Below are 20,256 nucleotides of genomic sequence, written 5' to 3'. Positions count from 1 at the left end.
AAACTCTATTTATTTTTAAATAAAAAACCTTTTTAATTTATTTTGCGAAAAATGGGATGTTACAATAGTCATTTTCGTGTGAGCGACATGAGTGATGTATAAATATTTGAATGATAATGATTTAATCCAACAAAAAATGATTCTCCAAAAAATTATTCATAGATTTTTAATACTAATGGTTAAATTATAGGATTTTAATATGTATACACTAATATCTTTTAACTACTTAAATCTAATGGCTTTGGTTGTCTTTACTAGATCTCCTTGCCAACTGCTATAACTTCTTTCTTGAATTCTAACTATAACTTTCTATCCAAGCCCTTCCTTCATGTGCATAATAGGCTATCAAAAGACTATCTTTATCAAAATACAACATTTCTATAGGAATATTAACACCTTATTTACCAAATACTTCTAGTTAAGTTTGTCTTATCATCAATCCTTCCTATCAAAATAATTACTATCGATATTTGATTAAGTTTTTTCAAACTTAGATTTTTTTAAATAGAGATAACAACAATTTATGAAAACAAGAATGGCTCAACTACTTTGAGATGGAAAGAGATGATGTATTTACTAATTACCGTGTGAATCACTAAATAAGTGAAAACTCAAATTTTATGATTCCACTTATTTAATGATTCACGCACACATTTAATTCTAAATATGTTTTTAACTTTTAAAAAAATATTTCTTTTAAATTATACAATATTTTGAAAATTACTTTTAATATTATTTCTTGAATTTTACAAATTATTTTATTTTCTAAACTGAAAATTTATATTAAAACTAACTAAAAAAATTAATAACACAGTTAACATTAATTACTTATAATAAATTATATTACTATTACTATTATTATTTTGATAATTTATTATAATATTATTACAGCATATCTTAAATAATTGATATGATTTTTTTTATCACAATACATCATTTATATGTTTTTATTAAATTTAATATATTTTTAAAAATTTATTTTTTCTTGACTCAACTTCTCCACTAGAATAAAATAAAAACTAGACTAACAAAATACGATAGAGTTAAATATAATATATTCTTTAGTTAAATTAGGACAACCCAAGGAAGTTTATCCGCAAGTTCGGCAGTAATAAAGTTACATATACAGAAAAGAAAAGAATAATAAAAAAAGAAATAGTGAAGGGGGGAATCACTCTATGAAGCAAACAAACGAAACGCCCACGTTGGAATACCACAAAAACCTAGGGGCAAAAAGGTCAAAGGAATATGTGTTTTAGAAGACCCCGCAGTGGAAGCAAATAAACGAACGACTCAGCCTCAGTCCTACTACTCTATGTAACACTCTCTTTCGTCACAATTTTTGTGTAGAAAGTAAATATAAATTCTTCTCACTTCTCACTCTTCTCTTCTCTTCTCAGACACAAGCGATTCTCAACCTCTCTCTTTGGGGTTTTCGTTTCGCTCTCTCTTCTTCTCATCACCATCGCACTCCTTCATTCGGATGTGTGTGCACCTTTCTCCTTTCTCTCTCGTCCATCTCTCAGGTACGCACCTCTCTCTCTCTCTCTCTCTCTCTCTCTCTCTCTCTATATATATATATATATATATATATATATATATATATATCTATCTATTCTTCACCGTAACGCCGTGTTTGGTTCACGTCACCACCAACTTTTGATCTGTTTTTCCACGCCAATTGCTGATTCGGTACCACTACTCTTCGTACTTTCGGAATCGCGGATTGTTATCCACCTAATTTGTTTTCTAAGCTTGTTTTGTGGTTCTTAATTCGATTTATTATTATTTTATTGTGATTGTGATTTTTTTAATTAATTTTATTTTAAATTTTTAGGTGGTGGTTCTGTGTGCAGTTGAGGTGAGATGACAACCCTAAGATCAAGTTGGCCTTCGAGGCTGCGCCAACTTCTGTCCAGCGGGGGCGCCATTGGTCCTTCAGTCAAGGTGGACTCCGAGCCCGTGAGTGTTCTCTCTCTCTCTCTCTCTCGTTATATGAGTACATATTTAACTGCTGGGTAAACCCCTCGTTAAGATTCTTATTCCATTATTCGTTTAATCAACATAATTGATATATGATGAAGAATTTTATTAGCCTGTTATGTAACTCGTTATGAAATTCACTTTTTAGGGTTTTTTTTTGGCTTGTGTTTTGGCTCTTAATGGTGTATATGAGTATATATTTAACTGCTGGGTAAACCCCTCGTTAAGATTCTTATTACATTTTCCTTCGTTTATTCAATATGTGTGTGTGTGATGAAGAATTTGATTAGCGTAGTAAGTCGTTATGAAATGCACTTTTGAGGGTTTTTGTGTTTTGGCTCTTGGCGGACCGTGCCTTACTGTCTTCATTCTTTTGCATGTGAGAACCTGAAAATTCGTTTTTCTTTTTCTTTCATGTGTGTTTATTTTTTATAGAGTATTTTTTTTTGTTGGAAAAAGTATAAAAGTTCGTGAGCCTTTTATGTATGAAGGAAATTAGAGCAATATGCATTTGGATGATATTTAATAATTGAAATAACCAGGTGTAAGTATTGTGCATTTGGACCGTATTTATTAGTTGAAAGTCCAAAAGTTGTTTTTCACTGGAAGTGTTTTTTGGGTACGGTTACTGTTAGCGTTTAGGAGGAAAACTGACCTTTTCTTTGCTTTGATGACAAGATTCAATTTGTAGCTTATCCTAAACTGAAAATTTGTTTGTCATAAAGGTGGGGTTCTGCTGAAATTTATATAATTAAATAGATCTCAGGTCTCGTGGATGCATCTTTGTTGCATCTCAAATTGTTAAACATTGAATATTTGAATATGATTGATTTGCTGTAGTTCTACTCCATATGTTTCTGAGCATCTTTTTGTTTCAAAATTCAAATCCATGAAATGCACTTGCATTGCACGTCCAATTAACATTGTGGTCAGTCAAAATACTTGCAAGTAGTATGCCATTGTGTCTTTATTTATGGCCATTATCTGTTTTTAGCCTAGTTTATTTGCATTTGATGTATTTGAGACAGCTTGAGGTATACTACACATGTAGTATAATGTAGCTTAGTCATAGCTAATGTCAGATCTCTCCAACTGACTTGGAGGTAGTTAGACAGTTATAATGTAGGAACTCTTTACAGACTATAGGGTTTATTCCGAATTTACAGAGAGAAGTCTTCAGTTTACTCTTAATTTTTCTGCTTCTTATATTTTGTTGCACTCTCTTCATGTTATCACTTAGTATGGTATCATATTTGTACCCTCCGGTCTCCATTAGGATAAGCCTAATGGACCAACCGCGTTCAACCTAATAGGTCATGGGCCGACCCGAACCTGACATACAGGGTCTGATCATATCCGTTATCAGCATCTTATTATATAACCTCAGAGGATCTAATCATATTTTATTGTCTGTTGAGCTATATCTAATCATATCTTACCTGAATTATATCTTATCTCTGAATTATGGAGATAAGATATAATTGGATCTTACCATAATTAGGAAGCTCTATATAACCCACATCTCACCCAAGAGCAACGGCAGATTACACTTTATGCTCTGGATAGGCAGACCCAAACCCTAGGGAAAACCTATACTGGAACAATATTCATAATTCATAATTTCATAATTTATGACTTAAAGGTAGTTAGACAGTTATCACCAATGAGTCCATCATTGAGTTCATAATTTATCGCTGTCTTGGGTCAATTTGGTGGGGGTTTTCCCATATCATCCGAGTCAGCACTTTATTCAGCATATTCATGGAGGGTTTGAAGGATTGCAGACAAACAGATGGCAGTGGTGGTGGCTAGCTCTGACTTATACTATTTGGAAACATAGGAACAACATCATTTTCTCAAATGCTACTTTCAATGCTCACAAACTAATGGATGATGCAGTGTTTCTTCTATGGACATGGCTAAGATGCTTGGAAAAGAATTTCTCTCTTCACTTCAATCAGTGGTCCTCAAATCTCAAATTTGGCTTTATTAGGACAGGAATATAGGAAATTAGTACAGTCCCTGTTCTATTAGATTACAGTGGGATCTTTCAGCTTGTATATTTATGCATCTAGCTAATCTAGATGTGAATTATCTCTAAAACCTGTATGTTTTCAGTACCTCTGGTACTCATTAATGTTATATTATATTTTGGCTGAGCAAAAAAATAAATAAAAATACACTGTTTTCAGAGAAAACTCTTCAGTTAACTCTTCTTACCACATTTTCTCAGCTTCTGATATTTTGGTGCATTTTCTCACAAACAGTTATTTTAAAATATTGATTTCATGTTATGTACAGTGAATTTTAAGTTTTGGTAGGTTATGGAGTTTGATTTCCTGTTTACAGAATGCTGAAGTACAAACATACGCTCTTACTCATAAAGCAAGTATAGTAGCTTCTGGTATTTGTATGGTTTTCTGTGCATGCACTGTTTTCAGTGGCAAATTCCTTGTGCCATCATTTAAATTGTGGCTGCTCCGTTTGCATGCACCCTTTTTGGTAAAATTAATGTTAGGCAGTGATGATTTTCTTTTTCTAAAATTTTGATTAATGCTGTTATTCCTCAGTCAACGTATGTTTAGAAATTTGCTTCAACTGCATTTCATAATTTTTGTATTCTTGGAACTATTTGTATCTTTTTTTGGTGCAATTATATCTTTAGCATTTCCTCCCTTCATCCATGTAATGTCATCTTAATTTGGTGGTTGATTGGTTTCAGCCTCCTAAGATCAAAGCCTTCATTGAGAAGATCATCCAGTGTCCATTACAAGATATTGCCATACCACTTTCTGGCTTTCGGTGGGAGTACAATAAGGTATTAATGTTAGGACTGCTAGTTTTGCTGCACCAAGTAATTTATTTTATTTTGCCAGTGCCTTACACCTTCCTTTTTTCACATCAGGGGAATTTTCATCACTGGAGACCGCTGTTGCTTCATTTTGATACATACTTCAAGACTTATTTGTCGTGTAGAAATGATCTGACGTTGTTAGATAATCTAGAAGATGACAGCCCTTTACCAAAACATGCAATTCTGCAAATATTGCGAGTGATGCAAAAAATTTTAGAGAACTGTCCAAACAAGAGTTCCTTTGATGGCTTAGAGGTTAGTTGGTCAGAAAGTATACCCTATCTAAGCCTGGTCTAATTTAATATATTCTAGTTAAGTGGTTTGTTATTTTATTTTTGAAACTTTTATTTCTGATAATTTTATCTGTTCCTCTTCAGCATTTCAAGCTTTTACTTGCATCAACAGATCCTGAGATTCTTGTTGCTACATTGGAAACTCTTTCTGCACTTGTAAAAATTAATCCCTCTAAGCTTCATGGAAGTCCAAAGATGATTTGCTGTGGTTCGGTGAACAGCTATCTTTTGTCCTTAGCACAAGGCTGGGGAAGCAAGGAGGAGGGCCTAGGATTGTACTCTTGTGTTATGGCAAATGAGAAAGCCCAAGATGAAGCACTGTGCTTGTTTCCTTCTGAAGAGATTGGTCATGACCAATCAAATTGCCGCATAGGCACTACCCTTTATTTTGAATTGCATGGTCCCAATGCCCAAAGCAAGGAACATAGTGCAGATGCAGTTTCCCCTAGCTCAACAGTTATACACATGCCAGATTTGCATCTGCGCAAAGAAGATGATTTGTCATTGATGAAGCAGTGCACTGAAGAATTTAGCATTCCTTCTGAGCTCAGGTTTTCCTTGCTCACTAGAATCAGATATGCTCGTGCCTTTCGTTCTCCTAGAATATGCAGGCTTTACAGCCGGATTTGCCTACTTTCTTTCATTGTTCTAGTGCAGTCTGGTGATGCTCAGGAAGAACTTGTCTCCTTTTTTGCTAATGAACCAGAATATACAAATGAATTAATTAGAATTGTACGATCAGAGGAAGTTATATCTGGATCTATCAGGACACTTGCAATGCTTGCTCTAGGAGCTCAATTAGCAGCATATACATCATCGCATCATCGGGCACGGATCAGTGGATCTAGTTTAACTTTTGCTGGTGGGAACCGCATGATACTCCTAAATGTGCTCCAGAGGGCTATTTTGTCATTGAAGATTTCTAATGATCCATCATCCCTTGCCTTTGTTGAAGCACTTCTTCAGTTCTATCTGCTCCATGTGGTCTCAACCTCAACTTCTGGTAATAATATTAGAGGTTCTGGCATGGTGCCAACATTCTTGCCGTTGCTGGAGGATTTTGATCCTACACATATTCATCTAGTCTGTTTTGCTGTGAAAACTCTTCAGAAGCTTATGGATTATAGTAGCTCAGCTGTATCATTGTTTAAAGAATTGGGGGGCATTGAACTTTTGGCTCAGAGGTTACAGAAAGAGGTACACAGAGTCATTGGTTTGGTTGGAGGAACTGATAACATGATGCTTACTGGTGAAAGCTTGGGACATAGTACTGATCAATTGTACTCCCAGAAGAGACTCATAAAGGTCTCCCTTAAGGCGCTTGGTTCTGCAACATACGCACCTGCAAACTCTACCAGATCTCAACATTCTCAAGACAGTTCATTACCTATAACTCTAAGCTTGATTTTTAAGAATGTAGATAAGTTTGGAGGTGACATTTATTATTCAGCTGTTACTGTTATGAGTGAAATAATCCACAAAGATCCTACCTTTTTTTCTGCTCTGCATGAAATAGGTCTTCCTGATGCGTTTTTATTGTCAGTTGGATCTGGAATACTTCCATCATCAAAGGCTTTGACATGCATTCCAAATGGTCTTGGGGCCATTTGTCTTAATGCCAAAGGGTTAGAGGCCGTTAGAGAATCTTCATCGCTACGGTTCCTTGTTGACATTTTCACTAGCAAGAAGTATGTCTTAGCCATGAATGAGGCTATTGTTCCTTTGGCAAATGCTGTGGAGGAACTTCTACGCCATGTATCTACATTGAGAAGCACTGGTGTTGATATTATCATTGAAATCATCCATAAGATCACATCTTTTGGGGATGGAAATGGTGCAGGATTTTCTGGAAAAGCTGAGGGCACCGCCATGGAAACAGATTCTGAAAACAAAGAAAAAGAAGGCCATTGTTGCATTGTAGGCACATCATATTCGGCTGTAGAAGGGATAAGTGATGAGCAGTTTATTCAGCTATGTGTCTTTCATTTGATGGTATTAGTTCATAGGACTATGGAAAATGCCGAGACATGCCGGTTGTTTGTGGAAAAATCAGGAATTGAAGCTTTATTGAATTTGTTATTACGACCCACTATTGCACAATCCTCAGATGGCATGTCTATTGCTTTACATAGCACAATGGTATTTAAAGGGTTTGCTCAACATCATTCAATTCCTCTGGCACATGCCTTCTGTTCTTCTCTTAGAGAGCACTTAAAGAAAACTTTAGTGGGGTTTGGTGCAGCATCAGAACCTTTGTTGCTGGATCCAAGGATGACAACTGATGGTGGCATCTTTTCTTCACTTTTCCTGGTTGAGTTCCTTCTATTTCTTGTGGCATCGAAAGACAATCGTTGGGTGACTGCCTTGCTTACAGAATTTGGAAATGAGAGTAAGGATGTTCTTGAAGACATTGGATGCGTTCACCGTGAAGTTCTGTGGCAAATTTCTCTACTTGAAAATAGAAAACCTGAGATTGAGGAAGATGGTGCTTGTTCTTCTGATTCACAACAGGCTGAAGGGGATGTAAGTGAAACTGAAGAGCAAAGGTTCAATTCTTTCAGGCAGTATCTTGACCCATTATTGAGAAGGAGAACATCAGGATGGAGCATTGAATCCCAGTTTTTTAACCTTATAAACCTGTATCGAGATTTGGGCCGTTCCACTGGTTCTCAAAATAGATTAGTTGGTCCGAGGTCAAGTTCTAGTAATCAGGTACAGCATTCTGGGTCAGATGATAATTGGGGGACTGCTAATAAGAAGGAATCTGACAAGCAGAGAGCATATTATACATCTTGTTGTGACATGGTCAGATCACTTTCATTTCACATTACCCATTTGTTCCAAGAGTTAGGAAAAGTAATGTTGCTACCTTCACGTCGGCGTGATGATGTTGTGAATGTAAGTCCTGCTTCAAAATCAGTGGCTTCTACATTTGCATCCATTGCTTTTGATCACATGAATTATGGTGGCCGTTGTGTAAATCTTTCGGGAACAGAAGAATCCATATCAACAAAATGTCGATATTTTGGGAAAGTGATTGATTTTATGGATAATGTTCTAATGGAGAGGCCAGATTCATGCAATCCTATTATGCTGAATTGCTTGTATGGACGTGGAGTTATTGAAATTGTATTAACTACCTTTGAAGCTACCAGTCAGCTGCTCTTTACAGTTAATCGGGCCCCTGCCTCGCCCATGGATACTGATGATGCAAATGCAAAGCAAGACGACAAGGAAGATACAGATAATTCATGGATTTATGGTTCTTTAGCTAGTTATGGGAAATTGATGGACCATCTAGTGACCTCCTCTTTTATATTATCATCATTCACAAAGCATTTGCTTGCACAGCCCCTTACTAATGGTGATACACCTTTCCCAAGGGATGCTGAGACTTTTGTGAAGGTCCTTCAATCCAGAGTGTTGAAGACTGTACTTCCTGTTTGGACTCATCCCAAGTTTGTTGACTGTAGTTATGAATTTATTTCTACAGTTATTTCTATCATTAGGCATGTCTATACAGGTGTTGAAGTAAAAAATGTGAATGGCAGTGCTGGTGCTCGCATTACTGGGCCGCCTCCTAATGAAACAACTATTTCAACCATTGTAGAAATGGGGTTTTCCAGGTCTAGAGCAGAAGAAGCTTTGAGGCAAGTTGGGTCAAATAGTGTGGAGTTGGCAATGGAGTGGTTGTTCTCTCATCCAGAGGAGGCACAAGAAGATGATGAACTTGCCCGTGCACTTGCCATGTCCCTTGGAAACTCTGAATCAGATTCAAAGGATGCAGTTGCTAATGACAATGCCCTGCAGCTTGAGGAAGAGATGGTCCAACTTCCTCCTGTTGATGAGTTGTTATCTACTTGTACAAAACTTTTGTCGAAGGAACCACTTGCTTTTCCAGTCCGTGACTTGCTTGTGATGATATGCTCTCAGGATGATGGTCAACATAGATCTAATGTGGTCTCATTTATTGTGGAACGGATCAAAGAATGTGGTTTGGTTCCTAGCAATGGAAATTATGCCATGCTGGCTGCTCTTTTTCATGTTCTAGCTTTAATTCTTAATGAGGATGCTGTGGCTAGGGAAGCTGCTTCTACAAGTGGTTTAATCAAAATTGCCTCAGATCTACTCTACCAGTGGGATTCTAGTCTTGATATCAAGGAGAAACATCAGGTACCAAAATGGGTGACTGCTGCTTTCCTTGCATTAGACAGATTGTTGCAAGTGGATCAAAAATTGAATTCTGAAATCGCAGAGCAGTTGAAGAAGGAAGCTGTGAATAGCCAGCAGACATCAATTACCATTGATGAAGACAGGCAAAACAAGATGCAGTCTGCATTGGGACTCTCTATGAAGTATGCAGATATACATGAACAGAAGAGACTTGTTGAGGTTGCTTGTAGTTGTATGAAGAATCAACTTCCATCCGACACAATGCATGCTGTTCTGCTACTATGTTCCAATCTTACAAGGAATCATTCTGTAGCTCTTACTTTTTTGGATTCTGGTGGTTTAAGTCTACTTCTTTCTTTGCCAACCAGCAGTCTCTTCCCTGGGTTTGACAATGTTGCTGCTAGTATTGTTCGTCATGTTCTTGAAGATCCTCAAACGCTCCATCAAGCAATGGAATCTGAGATAAAACATAGTCTTGTAGTTGCATCTAACCGGCATCCAAATGGAAGGGTCAATCCTCATAATTTCCTTTTAAATTTAGCTTCTGTGATTTCTCGGGATCCAGTAATTTTTATGCAAGCTGCTCAATCTGTGTGCCAAGTTGAAATGGTAGGTGAGAGGCCATACATTGTCTTGCTGAAAGATAGGGATAAAGACAAAGCTAAGGATAAAGAAAAGGATAAGGATAAAACATTGGAGAAAGATAAAGTACAGAACATTGATGGGAAGGTTGTTTTGGGAAATACTAACACGGCACCTACTGGCAATGGCCATGGCAAAATTCAAGATTCAAATACCAAGAGTGCCAAAGGTCACAGAAAACCTACCCAAAGTTTTATTAATGCAATAGAACTTCTTCTTGAATCTGTATGCACTTTTGTTCCTCCCTTGAAGGGTGACATTGCCTCAAATGTTCTTCCTGGCACCCCAGCATCAACCGATATGGACATTGATGCCTCCATGGTTAAGGGAAAAGGAAAAGCAGTTGCCACTGATTCTGAGGGCAATGAAACTGGTAGTCAGGATGCTTCTGCATCACTTGCAAAGATTGTCTTCATTCTAAAGCTTCTGACAGAGATACTATTGATGTATTCATCATCTGTTCATGTTTTACTTAGACGAGATGCTGAAATGAGCAGCATTAGAGGTTCTTATCAAAAGAGTCCTGCAGGTTTAAGCATGGGTGGGATATTCTCTCATATTCTTCATAATTTTCTTCCATATTCTCGAAACTCCAAAAAGGACAAGAAAGCTGATGGTGATTGGAGGCAGAAACTAGCAACCAGGGCCAACCAGTTTATGGTGGGTGCTTGTGTTCGATCTACAGAGGCAAGGAAGAGGGTTTTTGGTGAGATTTGTTGTATCATCAATGAATTTGTTGATTCATGTCATGGCATTAAGCGTCCAGGAAAAGAAATTCAGGTTTTTGTTGATCTACTAAATGATGTTTTGGCTGCTCGTACACCCGCTGGTTCATCCATTTCAGCTGAGGCCTCTACCACTTTTATTGATGCTGGTTTGGTTAAATCATTCACATGTACTCTACAAGTTTTGGACCTTGACCATGCTGATTCATCTGAAGTTGCTACGGGTATTATTAAAGCTCTTGAGTTGGTAACCAAGGAGCATGTCCAATTAGTTGATTCTAGTGCAGGGAAGGGTGATAATTCAGCAAAGCCTTCTGTTCTAAGTCAACCCGGAAGAACAAATAATATTGGTGACATGTCTCAGTCCATGGAGACATCACAAGCCAATCCTGATTCCCTTCAAGTTGACCGTGTTGGGTCTTATGCAGTTTGCTCCTATGGTGGGTCTGAAGCTGTTACTGATGATATGGAACATGATCAAGATCTTGATGGGAGCTTTGCTCCTGCTAATGAGGATGATTACATGCATGAAAATTCTGAGGATGCAAGAGATCTTGAAAATGGAATGGAAAATGTGGGTCTACAATTTGAAATCCAATCTCATGGCCAAGAAAATCTTGATGAGGATGACGATGAGGACGATGATATGTCTGAAGATGAAGGTGAGGATGTAGATGAAGATGAGGATGATGATGAGGAACACAATGATTTGGAAGAAGTCCATCATTTGCCACATCCTGACACAGATCAAGATGAGCATGAGATTGATGATGAAGATTTTGATGATGAAGTGATGGAGGAAGAGGATGAGGATGACGAGGAAGATGAAGATGGTGTTATACTGCAACTCGAGGAGGGGATTAATGGAATTAATGTTTTTGATCATATTGAGGTTTTTGGCAGAGATAATAGTTTTGCAAATGAAGCTTTTCAAGTGATGCCGGTTGAGGTTTTTGGATCCAGACGTCAGGGGAGGACAACATCTATTTATAGTCTTTTGGGAAGAACTGGTGATACCGCTGTGCCTTCTCGTCACCCACTCTTGCTTGAACCTTCTTCATTCCCCCCACCTACAGGGCAATCAGGCCAGTTTCTCAGAATTGTTTGTTATTGATTTAATCTATTAATTGTTTTTCAAAGTCATTAATTACTATTTAAGTTATAAAAAAAATTGTTGTTTAATGACATTTTGGCTTTTCTGGTATTTTGCTAAAATATTCCAGATAGTTCATTGGAGAACAACTCATTGGGTTTGGATAATATATTTCGATCGCTGAGGAGTGGACGCCATGGACAGCGTTTGCACTTGTGGACTGATAATAACCAACAAAGTGGTGGGACAAACACTGTTGTTGTACCCCAAGGCCTTGAGGATTTGCTTGTCACTCAATTAAGGCGACCAATCCCTGAAAAGTCATCCAATCAGAACATTGCAGAAGCAGGTTCTCATGGTAAAGTTGGAACGACCCAGGCACAAGATGCAGGGGGTGCAAGGCCAGAAGTCCCTGTTGAAAGTAATGCTGTTCTGGAAGTTAGTACTATAACTCCCTCGGTTGATAACAGTAACAATGCGGGTGTCAGACCAGCTGGGACTGGACCTTCACATACAAATGTTTCAAACACACACTCACAGGAAGTTGAGATGCAATTTGAACATGCTGATGGAGCTGTGAGGGATGTTGAAGCTGTCAGCCAGGAGAGTAGTGGTAGTGGTGCAACTTTTGGTGAAAGCCTTCGGAGCTTGGATGTTGAGATTGGAAGTGCTGATGGCCATGATGATGGTGGTGAAAGGCAGGTTTCTGCTGATAGGGTGGCAGGTGATTCGCAGGCAGCACGCACAAGAAGAGCAAATACGCCTTTGAGTCACATTTCTCCTGTGGTTGGAAGAGATGCGTTCCTTCACAGTGTAACTGAAGTTTCAGAAAATTCAAGCCGTGATGCAGATCAAGATGGTGCAGCAGCAGAGCAGCAGGTGAACAGTGATGCAGGATCAGGAGCTATTGATCCTGCTTTTCTGGATGCTCTTCCTGAGGAGCTGCGTGCCGAACTCCTTTCAGCTCAGCAGGGTCAAGTGGCTCAGCCATCAAATGCTGAGTCTCAAAACACTGGGGATATTGATCCAGAGTTCCTTGCAGCTCTTCCAGCTGATATTCGAGCAGAAATTCTAGCTCAGCAGCAAGCACAGAGGCTGCATCAATCTCAGGAGCTGGAAGGCCAACCTGTGGAAATGGATACAGTCTCAATAATTGCAACTTTTCCATCAGATTTACGAGAAGAGGCAAGTTTTTCAGTTCATTGCTGTTATATAAAAGTGAGATTGTCTCTGGTTTTAAGTTTTTTTCCCCCTTCAGGTTCTGTTGACGTCACCAGATACTATCCTTGCCAATCTTACACCTGCTCTTGTTGCTGAGGCAAATATGTTGCGGGAGAGGTTTGCACACCGTTACAGTCGTACCCTCTTTGGTATGTATCCTAGAAGTCGTAGAGGGGAGACTTCAAGACGTGAAGGTATTGGTTCTGGTCTGGATGGAGCAGGGGGAACCATTTCTTCTCGCCGTTCCAATGGAGTTAAGGTTGTTGAAGCTGATGGAGCACCACTAGTTGACACAGAAGCTTTGCATGCTATGATTCGGTTGTTACGCGTAGTGCAGGTATTAATTTGTGATTGGAAGAAGTCATTTAATATGAGTCATTCTTTATTGTCTATAATTTGTCTATTGCATTTTTGCAGCCACTCTATAAAGGCCAACTCCAGAGGCTTCTATTAAATCTTTGTGCCCATAGTGAAACAAGAACCTCTCTGGTGAAAATTCTGATGGACTTGCTAATGCTTGATGTAAAAAGGCCTGTCAGTTATTTTAGTAAAGTTGAGCCACCATATAGATTATATGGTTGTCAGAGCAATGTAATGTATTCACGTCCTCAATCTTTTGATGGTAAGAATACTTGATTAATCTTATTTATGTTGTGATTATAAACAATTGTCCTGGTTTTGATTATGCTGACATAAACAAAATAACTTGTTGGTTTTTATGGTTGTGAATCTTCCCAATTAAGATTTGTCTGTAATGTCTTTTATTTTCTTAATCCATGAGCTTCTTCTTACTGGAGAGTCTATTTATAATATTTGGTCAATTTTTTGTTAACGCTTAATGAATTTATTTATACCTTTCCTATTGTTTAATCACAGGAGTTCCCCCATTGCTGTCTCGTAGAATACTTGAAACTCTCACTTATCTTGCTCGCAATCATCTGTATGTGGCAAAAATTTTGCTTCAGTGTTGGCTACCAAATCCTGCAATAAAAGAACCAGATGATGCACGGGGCAAAGCCGTGATGGTTGTTGAAGATGAAGTAAATATAGGTGAAAGTAATGATGGGTACATCGCCATTGCAATGCTATTGGGTCTCTTGAACCAACCACTTTATTTGAGGAGCATAGCCCACCTTGAGCAGGTGATGCTTTGGTTTTATTGGCATATTTGTATTTTAATTTCTTGTGCATTCAGACAGTGTTGACACAATTGTCTTTGTATCTGTGTTGTGTTTTCAGCTGCTAAATTTACTGGATGTTATCATTGACAGTGCTGGAAACAAGTCATCTGACAAATCCTTGATATCTACTAACCCATCATCAGCTCCACAAATTTCTGCCGTGGAAGCCAATGCGAATGCAGATTCTAATATTTTATCTTCTGTGGATGATGCATCTAAAGTTGATGGTTCCTCCAAACCAACGCCCTCTGGCATAAATGTTGAATGTGAGTCACATGGAGTGTTGAGTAATCTTTCAAATGCAGAACTCCGGCTCCTGTGCTCACTGCTTGCACAAGAAGGGTATGCGTTTTGGCCTATGCTTGTTGCCAATATAGCTAGTTTTTGTGTATCTATACACCATCAGTAGGAGCTCCTGTATTTTGGGGAGGGATGGGGGTGGGGTGATAAAACTCGTGACTTAGAAGCATCAAACTAATTTTATATTAAGTCAGTCAGTTGTGTCAGTTTTCTTGATATGTGCATTTGCTTGCTTTTTTTCTTTGTAATGCCACAGTTGATATTAGTCACCACCAATTAGAGCACCTGGCTATAATTGTTGTAGATACAATGTTTTTTAGTAATCATGGAGTTAATCTGACATTTTGTGCATTCCTCCCAGTTTGTCAGATAATGCATATAATCTTGTTGCCGAGGTAATGAAGAAATTGGTGGCCATTGCTCCAACACATTGTGAGCTTTTTGTCACTGAGCTGGCAGAAGCAGTTCAAAAGTTGACTTCATCTGCAATGAATGAGTTACGTGTCTTTAGTGAAGCAATGAAAGCTCTGCTTAGTACCTCTTCTACTGATGGAGCTGCAATTCTGAGAGTTTTGCAAGCCTTGAGTTCCCTTGTCACCTTACTGACGGAGAAAGAGAATGACAGAGGTACTCCTGCTCTATCTGAGGTTTGGGAAATCAATTCAGCATTAGAGCCCTTGTGGCATGAGCTTAGCTGTTGCATAAGCAAGATAGAATCCTACTCAGAGTCTGCATCTGAGATTTCGACATCTTCTAGTACCTTTGTGTCTAAACCATCTGGTGTAATGCCTCCACTTCCTGCTGGCTCTCAAAATATCTTACCATACATTGAATCTTTCTTTGTGGTTTGTGAGAAATTGCATCCTGCTCAGCCAGGTGATAGTCATGACTCAAGTATCCCTGTTATTTCTGATGTTGAGTATGCCACCACATCTGCAACTCCCCAGAAAGCATCTGGAACTGCTGTGAAAGTAGATGAGAAACATATGCCTTTTGTCCGGTTCTCAGAGAAGCATAGGAAGCTACTAAATGCATTCTTAAGGCAAAACCCTGGTTTGCTTGAGAAATCTTTCTCACTCATGCTAAAGGTTCCAAGATTTATTGATTTTGATAACAAGCGTGCCCACTTCCGATCAAAAATTAAGCATCAGCATGACCATCACCATAGCCCATTGAGAATATCAGTAAGAAGGGCATATGTTCTAGAAGATTCTTACAACCAGCTTCGCTTGAGATCAACTCAAGATTTGAAGGGAAGGTTGACTGTTCACTTCCAAGGGGAGGAGGGTATTGATGCAGGTGGGCTTACAAGGGAATGGTATCAATTATTGTCCAGAGTTATTTTTGATAAAGGAGCACTGCTTTTTACTACAGTGGGCAATGAATCAACATTTCAGCCTAACCCTAACTCTGTTTATCAAACAGAGCATTTATCTTATTTCAAATTTGTTGGTAGAGTGGTGAGTCCCTTTTCAACTGTTCTGAATGTTTGCTGTTAGTCATATGATTCTAGTTTACACTCTTTTCTATCTCATTCAGGTTGGCAAAGCATTATTTGATGGTCAACTCTTGGATGTTCATTTTACTCGGTCATTCTACAAGCACATTCTTGGAGTCAAAGTTACATATCATGATATTGAAGCCATTGATCCTCATTATTTCAGAAATTTGAAATGGATGCTTGAGGCAAGTGCATTTATGTAGTTCCTCCCCTTTCCCATTGTGTATTCTCATCTCATTTTGTTTATTGTTCAATTTGTGATAATTGTCTGTGTTTCTGGTATGATTGCAGAATGACATCAGTGATGTTCTGGATCTTACTTTTAGCATTGATGCAGATGAGGAAAAATTGATCTTATATGAACGAACAGAGGTATTGACCGTGCCCTTAAACCTGAGATGAAAGATTGGATTTTGCATTATTATATTCTAATCATGAACATGTTTAGGTGACTGATTATGAGTTGATTCCCGGGGGACGGAATATCAAAGTTACTGAGGAGAACAAACATCAATATGTTGATTTGGTTGCCGAGCATCGGCTGACAACTGCCATTCGACCTCAAATAAATTCTTTCTTGGAAGGGTTCAATGAAATGATTCCCAGGGAGTTGATATCGATATTCAATGACAAAGAGCTGGAATTGTTGATCAGTGGACTTCCTGATATTGACTGTGAGACTTCCATTCCTTTATATTACTTTAACTGATGTGATTATTTTCGTTTGCTCTCCCCACATACTATCTTTACTGGTGACTAAATTGCATGGAAGGGCAAATTTAACTGTTATGTATTTTATTTTCTTTCAGTGGATGACTTGAGAGCAAATACAGAATATTCTGGATATAGTGCTGCATCGCCAGTTATCCAATGGTTTTGGGAGGTTGTTCAAGGTTTGAGCAAAGAAGACAAAGCTCGACTGTTGCAATTTGTGACAGGCACATCCAAGGTATATATTGCTTGCTATCCTGGACTTTTGAACATTTTAATTTTTTATATGCTACTCATTTTCTGGTTAATTTCCAAGTGTTTGCTATCTACATGCAATCATACCTGTTTACAGATTCAATTTATTTCTGAAGCATTATAGTTGAGTGAGTGTCACATGAATAAGGGCTGCTGTGGTGTATGTAGTTGGCTTTGGAACCTCGTGGATATTTTTATGATAGCTATAATTTGACTGATCTGAGATGAGGATGGATATATGACAGTTTTTTTTTTCCTGAATACGTACCAATGATCTTTGTAGTGTATTCAAAATTATGATTAAGATTGCAGAATTGCAGTCTTCATTTTGGAAGCCTCTCCAGGCTGGATCCCGATTAGGATCGGGAATTTGTGGGACAAGAAATAGCTGATCATACTTGTAGGACCGTGGAATCTGTGATTTTTTACTATTTGTTTTTGTTTGATGCAGCTGGGCTTGTGGGTTGGGTGACCTGAATGGTAGACTCATTTTTTGTTGTTTCTGTTCTAGATCCCTCTTCGCCGCAAGCTGTTGAAGCCTTCTCTAATGCAATGCCATTCAAAATCCTTCACTTTTTGATCTTTATTATAAACCATCTCTCGTTTGTACTTCTCTGCTCTCTTGAACTGACTTGTCTGTTGTGTCGGATTGTTTGTGTTGGGGCATCTGTTCTTGGTCCGAGTTTTTTGTTTGTGATGATGATCAGTGTCTCTTCTTTCTGGACTATATGTTGTGTTCTACCAGGGCCGGCTGTTCAGCCGAATAAGCTCTTACTTTTTTTGTTCCTGAAACCCACAAATTTGGCTTTTGGGGCCTTCATTTGAAATACAAGATATCTAGACTATATTTTTCATGTCTGTTTTCTTTCTGCTGCTTTTTTTCCTCCTATTTTCTTTGGAATATAAAATAAATTGAAACATTAAAAACCAGTGAATTTTAATGATCATATGTATTAGTTAGTTATAATATTTTTATACTTTTGGTAAAGATCTTATGATTCATGTTCACGAGTTCTTTCATTCTTCTCCCCATAAGATCTCAATTTTGACCACCTTGGATCAGAGCTTTCTCTTTGTCCTGGGATTTGTTATGATATATTAATGATGTTGGCATATTATTTTTGCAAACTTGAAGCCGTTAAAACATTTTTTTCACTAATGTTTCAGGTGCCTTTGGAAGGCTTTAGCGCTCTTCAAGGAATTTCAGGCTCCCAGAAGTTTCAGATACACAAAGCATATGGAAGTCCTGATCACTTGCCTTCTGCTCATACTTGGTATGTCTTTTCCCCCTTTTCAAAATTCCCTATAGGCCTATATACCTATTACCATTCAGTGTGATTATCTGTAAGCTATAGGCTATATTTATATTTTGATGGATCATTATAGTCGTGTGATTTGAAATAATCAAAACGGAATTTTCTTCATGCAGCTTCAATCAATTAGATTTGCCGGAGTATCCATCTAAACACCATTTAGAAGAGAGGTTACTGCTGGCAATTCACGAAGCAAGTGAGGGTTTTGGATTTGGTTGAGAAGCTTCAGTGGGGAGGGGACAAAATACAATGTATTACATTTTTAGGTTAGGACCTATTTTAAAATAGAATTGAGTGGTACAGGGGGTCGAAGTTTTCAAGTTAATATCATGTTCATATGTTGTACAGTCGTATATTTGCAATGGGAAATGCCATTGGCAGTTTTTCAATCAACAGTTTTGCACTGTAATGATGCCTTGTTTATTTCAGTAACTCAGGTTAGTGGTGTTGCGGAATCAGCTAAGATCGTATATTAATGCGAATTTTACTTCCATGCAATAATGAATAAACTCAGTACGTGGTCATATTCGTAGGGATAACGTTATGAATTAAAGGTACAACTTATTAAGATTGTTGGTGCGATGAGTAATGGTTTATTTTGGTGTAGGGGAACAAGCCATTTTCTATAAATTTTTTACAGTATGATAAAAAATTGTTGAGTAGAATAAATTATTTTTATTATGTCTGTTAATAGTTAAAAAATTTTCAGGCTCGTTCTTAGTGTAACCAAACTGATTGTAGAGAAGTTTCGTGTATAGAGGTAGAGTGAATTTTATATTGTGAACAGTAGTGATAAGGTCAAATTGTAATTTCCTTTACACTTTCGACGAAAAGAAATTAGGAAAAATATATTGAATGAATGAAAAATTATAATGAAAGAAATAATATTAGCTTCTTGCTGATATAACTAAAATATCTAGAAAAAATGGATGAATTTACATAGAGGTTATTTTAGATTCATAAATTGAATTATAAGCGCATTTACAGTCATAAGAGCTGTCCACTGTGAAGTAGTAGATACTTTTTTTTGGAACGAAACTAGTACATACTTATTTAAGCAACATTATTTATTTTCTTTTTGACTGTGTTCATATACTTTTTATGAAATGGTAATAATAATGATAATAATAAAGTTTGTGGCTGCTATATTTATTTACTTTTTAGATTTTTAACATATATGTTGACTAAATCTATACAAATGGGACTAACACTGAATTTTTATACACTGATGCAATTGTAGATTATCAACAAAAAAGAATAAACTTTCATATTCCTTTGTCACGATGAGATCAACGCATTATTTCGTCAAAAGAGAAGTTTCTAGTGAAGTTCACCATGAATCTTTAGGTATCTATCATAAAATTTAAGAGCATTATCTAGTAGTAAGAAGTAAAAAAAAAAAAGAAATTCATTTTATATACATTCAAATCAATGTTGATCATATTTCTTTTTATTAAGAAATCGAAGAAGCTATACAAGGTTTTAACCAAAATTTTCAATTTTTTTTGCTGTCATTCAAAATTTCCTCATTTGTTTCACATAGACTCTCGTATTTCAAAATTTTTCTTCATTCAATTTTTCAACTTAAGATACTCACAAATACTCAATTTCATCTCTTTATTTTGCCACCCAATGAATCAAAACTAATTCAATGTGAATTCCTTATTAATTTTCATGAAAAATTATCAATCAACCAACTAACCCAAAAATTTTAAAATCCCACATTTTACAAAACTGAAAAATAATCTAAATATAAGTAATTTTCAATTTTTCATGCTCTTATTTTCATATCAATTTGTAATGTTTCAATCACTATCAAGTGTCAACTAGCTCATCATGAATGATGAGATTTAAATGGGTTCTAGTAGTGGACAGTTTAGGAAAAAAGAAGACTTAATGTTATTTTTGATTTATTATATTTTAAATTTTTAAAGTTCTTTATTATCATAAATATTAACATTTTGTTACTTTTAAAATTTTGAAATAATTGATTTAACATGATAACGGCTAA

At 37.1% G+C, this 20,256-nt stretch overlaps 1 protein-coding gene across 2 annotated transcripts; it reads left to right on the top strand.

Moving 5' to 3' along the window:
* The first annotated feature begins 1,322 nt into the window (after positions 1–1,322).
* LOC114395610 (E3 ubiquitin-protein ligase UPL1-like) lies at positions 1,323–18,743 on the top strand. Of its 2 annotated transcripts, none has more exons than XM_028357446.1 (17): positions 1,323–1,526; positions 1,857–1,962; positions 4,706–4,801; positions 4,889–5,092; positions 5,215–11,755; positions 11,894–12,948; positions 13,022–13,321; positions 13,402–13,606; positions 13,861–14,126; positions 14,224–14,507; positions 14,827–15,925; positions 16,005–16,151; positions 16,258–16,338; positions 16,415–16,640; positions 16,776–16,915; positions 18,100–18,206; positions 18,362–18,743. In XM_028357446.1, exons 2-17 carry the CDS (start codon positions 1,867–1,869, stop codon positions 18,462–18,464), a joined length of 10,950 nt encoding a protein of 3,649 aa, XP_028213247.1. In that variant the 5' UTR covers positions 1,323–1,526; positions 1,857–1,866; the 3' UTR covers positions 18,465–18,743. The 2 variants fall into 2 exon arrangements, with proteins under 2 accessions (XP_028213247.1, XP_028213243.1); XM_028357442.1 differs by having other exon boundaries at positions 1,838–1,962.
* The last annotated feature ends 1,513 nt before the right edge of the window (positions 18,744–20,256 follow it).

This window comes from Glycine soja, chromosome 2 (assembly GCF_004193775.1).
Source record: "Glycine soja cultivar W05 chromosome 2, ASM419377v2, whole genome shotgun sequence".
NCBI lineage: Eukaryota > Viridiplantae > Streptophyta > Magnoliopsida > Fabales > Fabaceae > Glycine > Glycine soja.
This window is presented reverse-complemented; position numbering and strand designations above follow the sequence as displayed.

Bases quoted from the DNA above. Each gene is read 5' to 3' on its own strand.
- LOC114395610 (XM_028357446.1), top strand. From the start codon at position 1,867: ATGACAACCCTAAGATCAAGTTGGCCTTCGAGGCTGCGCCAACTTCTG. The intron at 16,916-18,099 runs GTATATATTGCT...CTAATGTTTCAG, and splicing joins TTGTGACAGGCACATCCAAG to GTGCCTTTGGAAGGCTTTAG. The intron at 18,207-18,361 runs GTATGTCTTTTC...TTCTTCATGCAG, and splicing joins TTGCCTTCTGCTCATACTTG to CTTCAATCAATTAGATTTGC.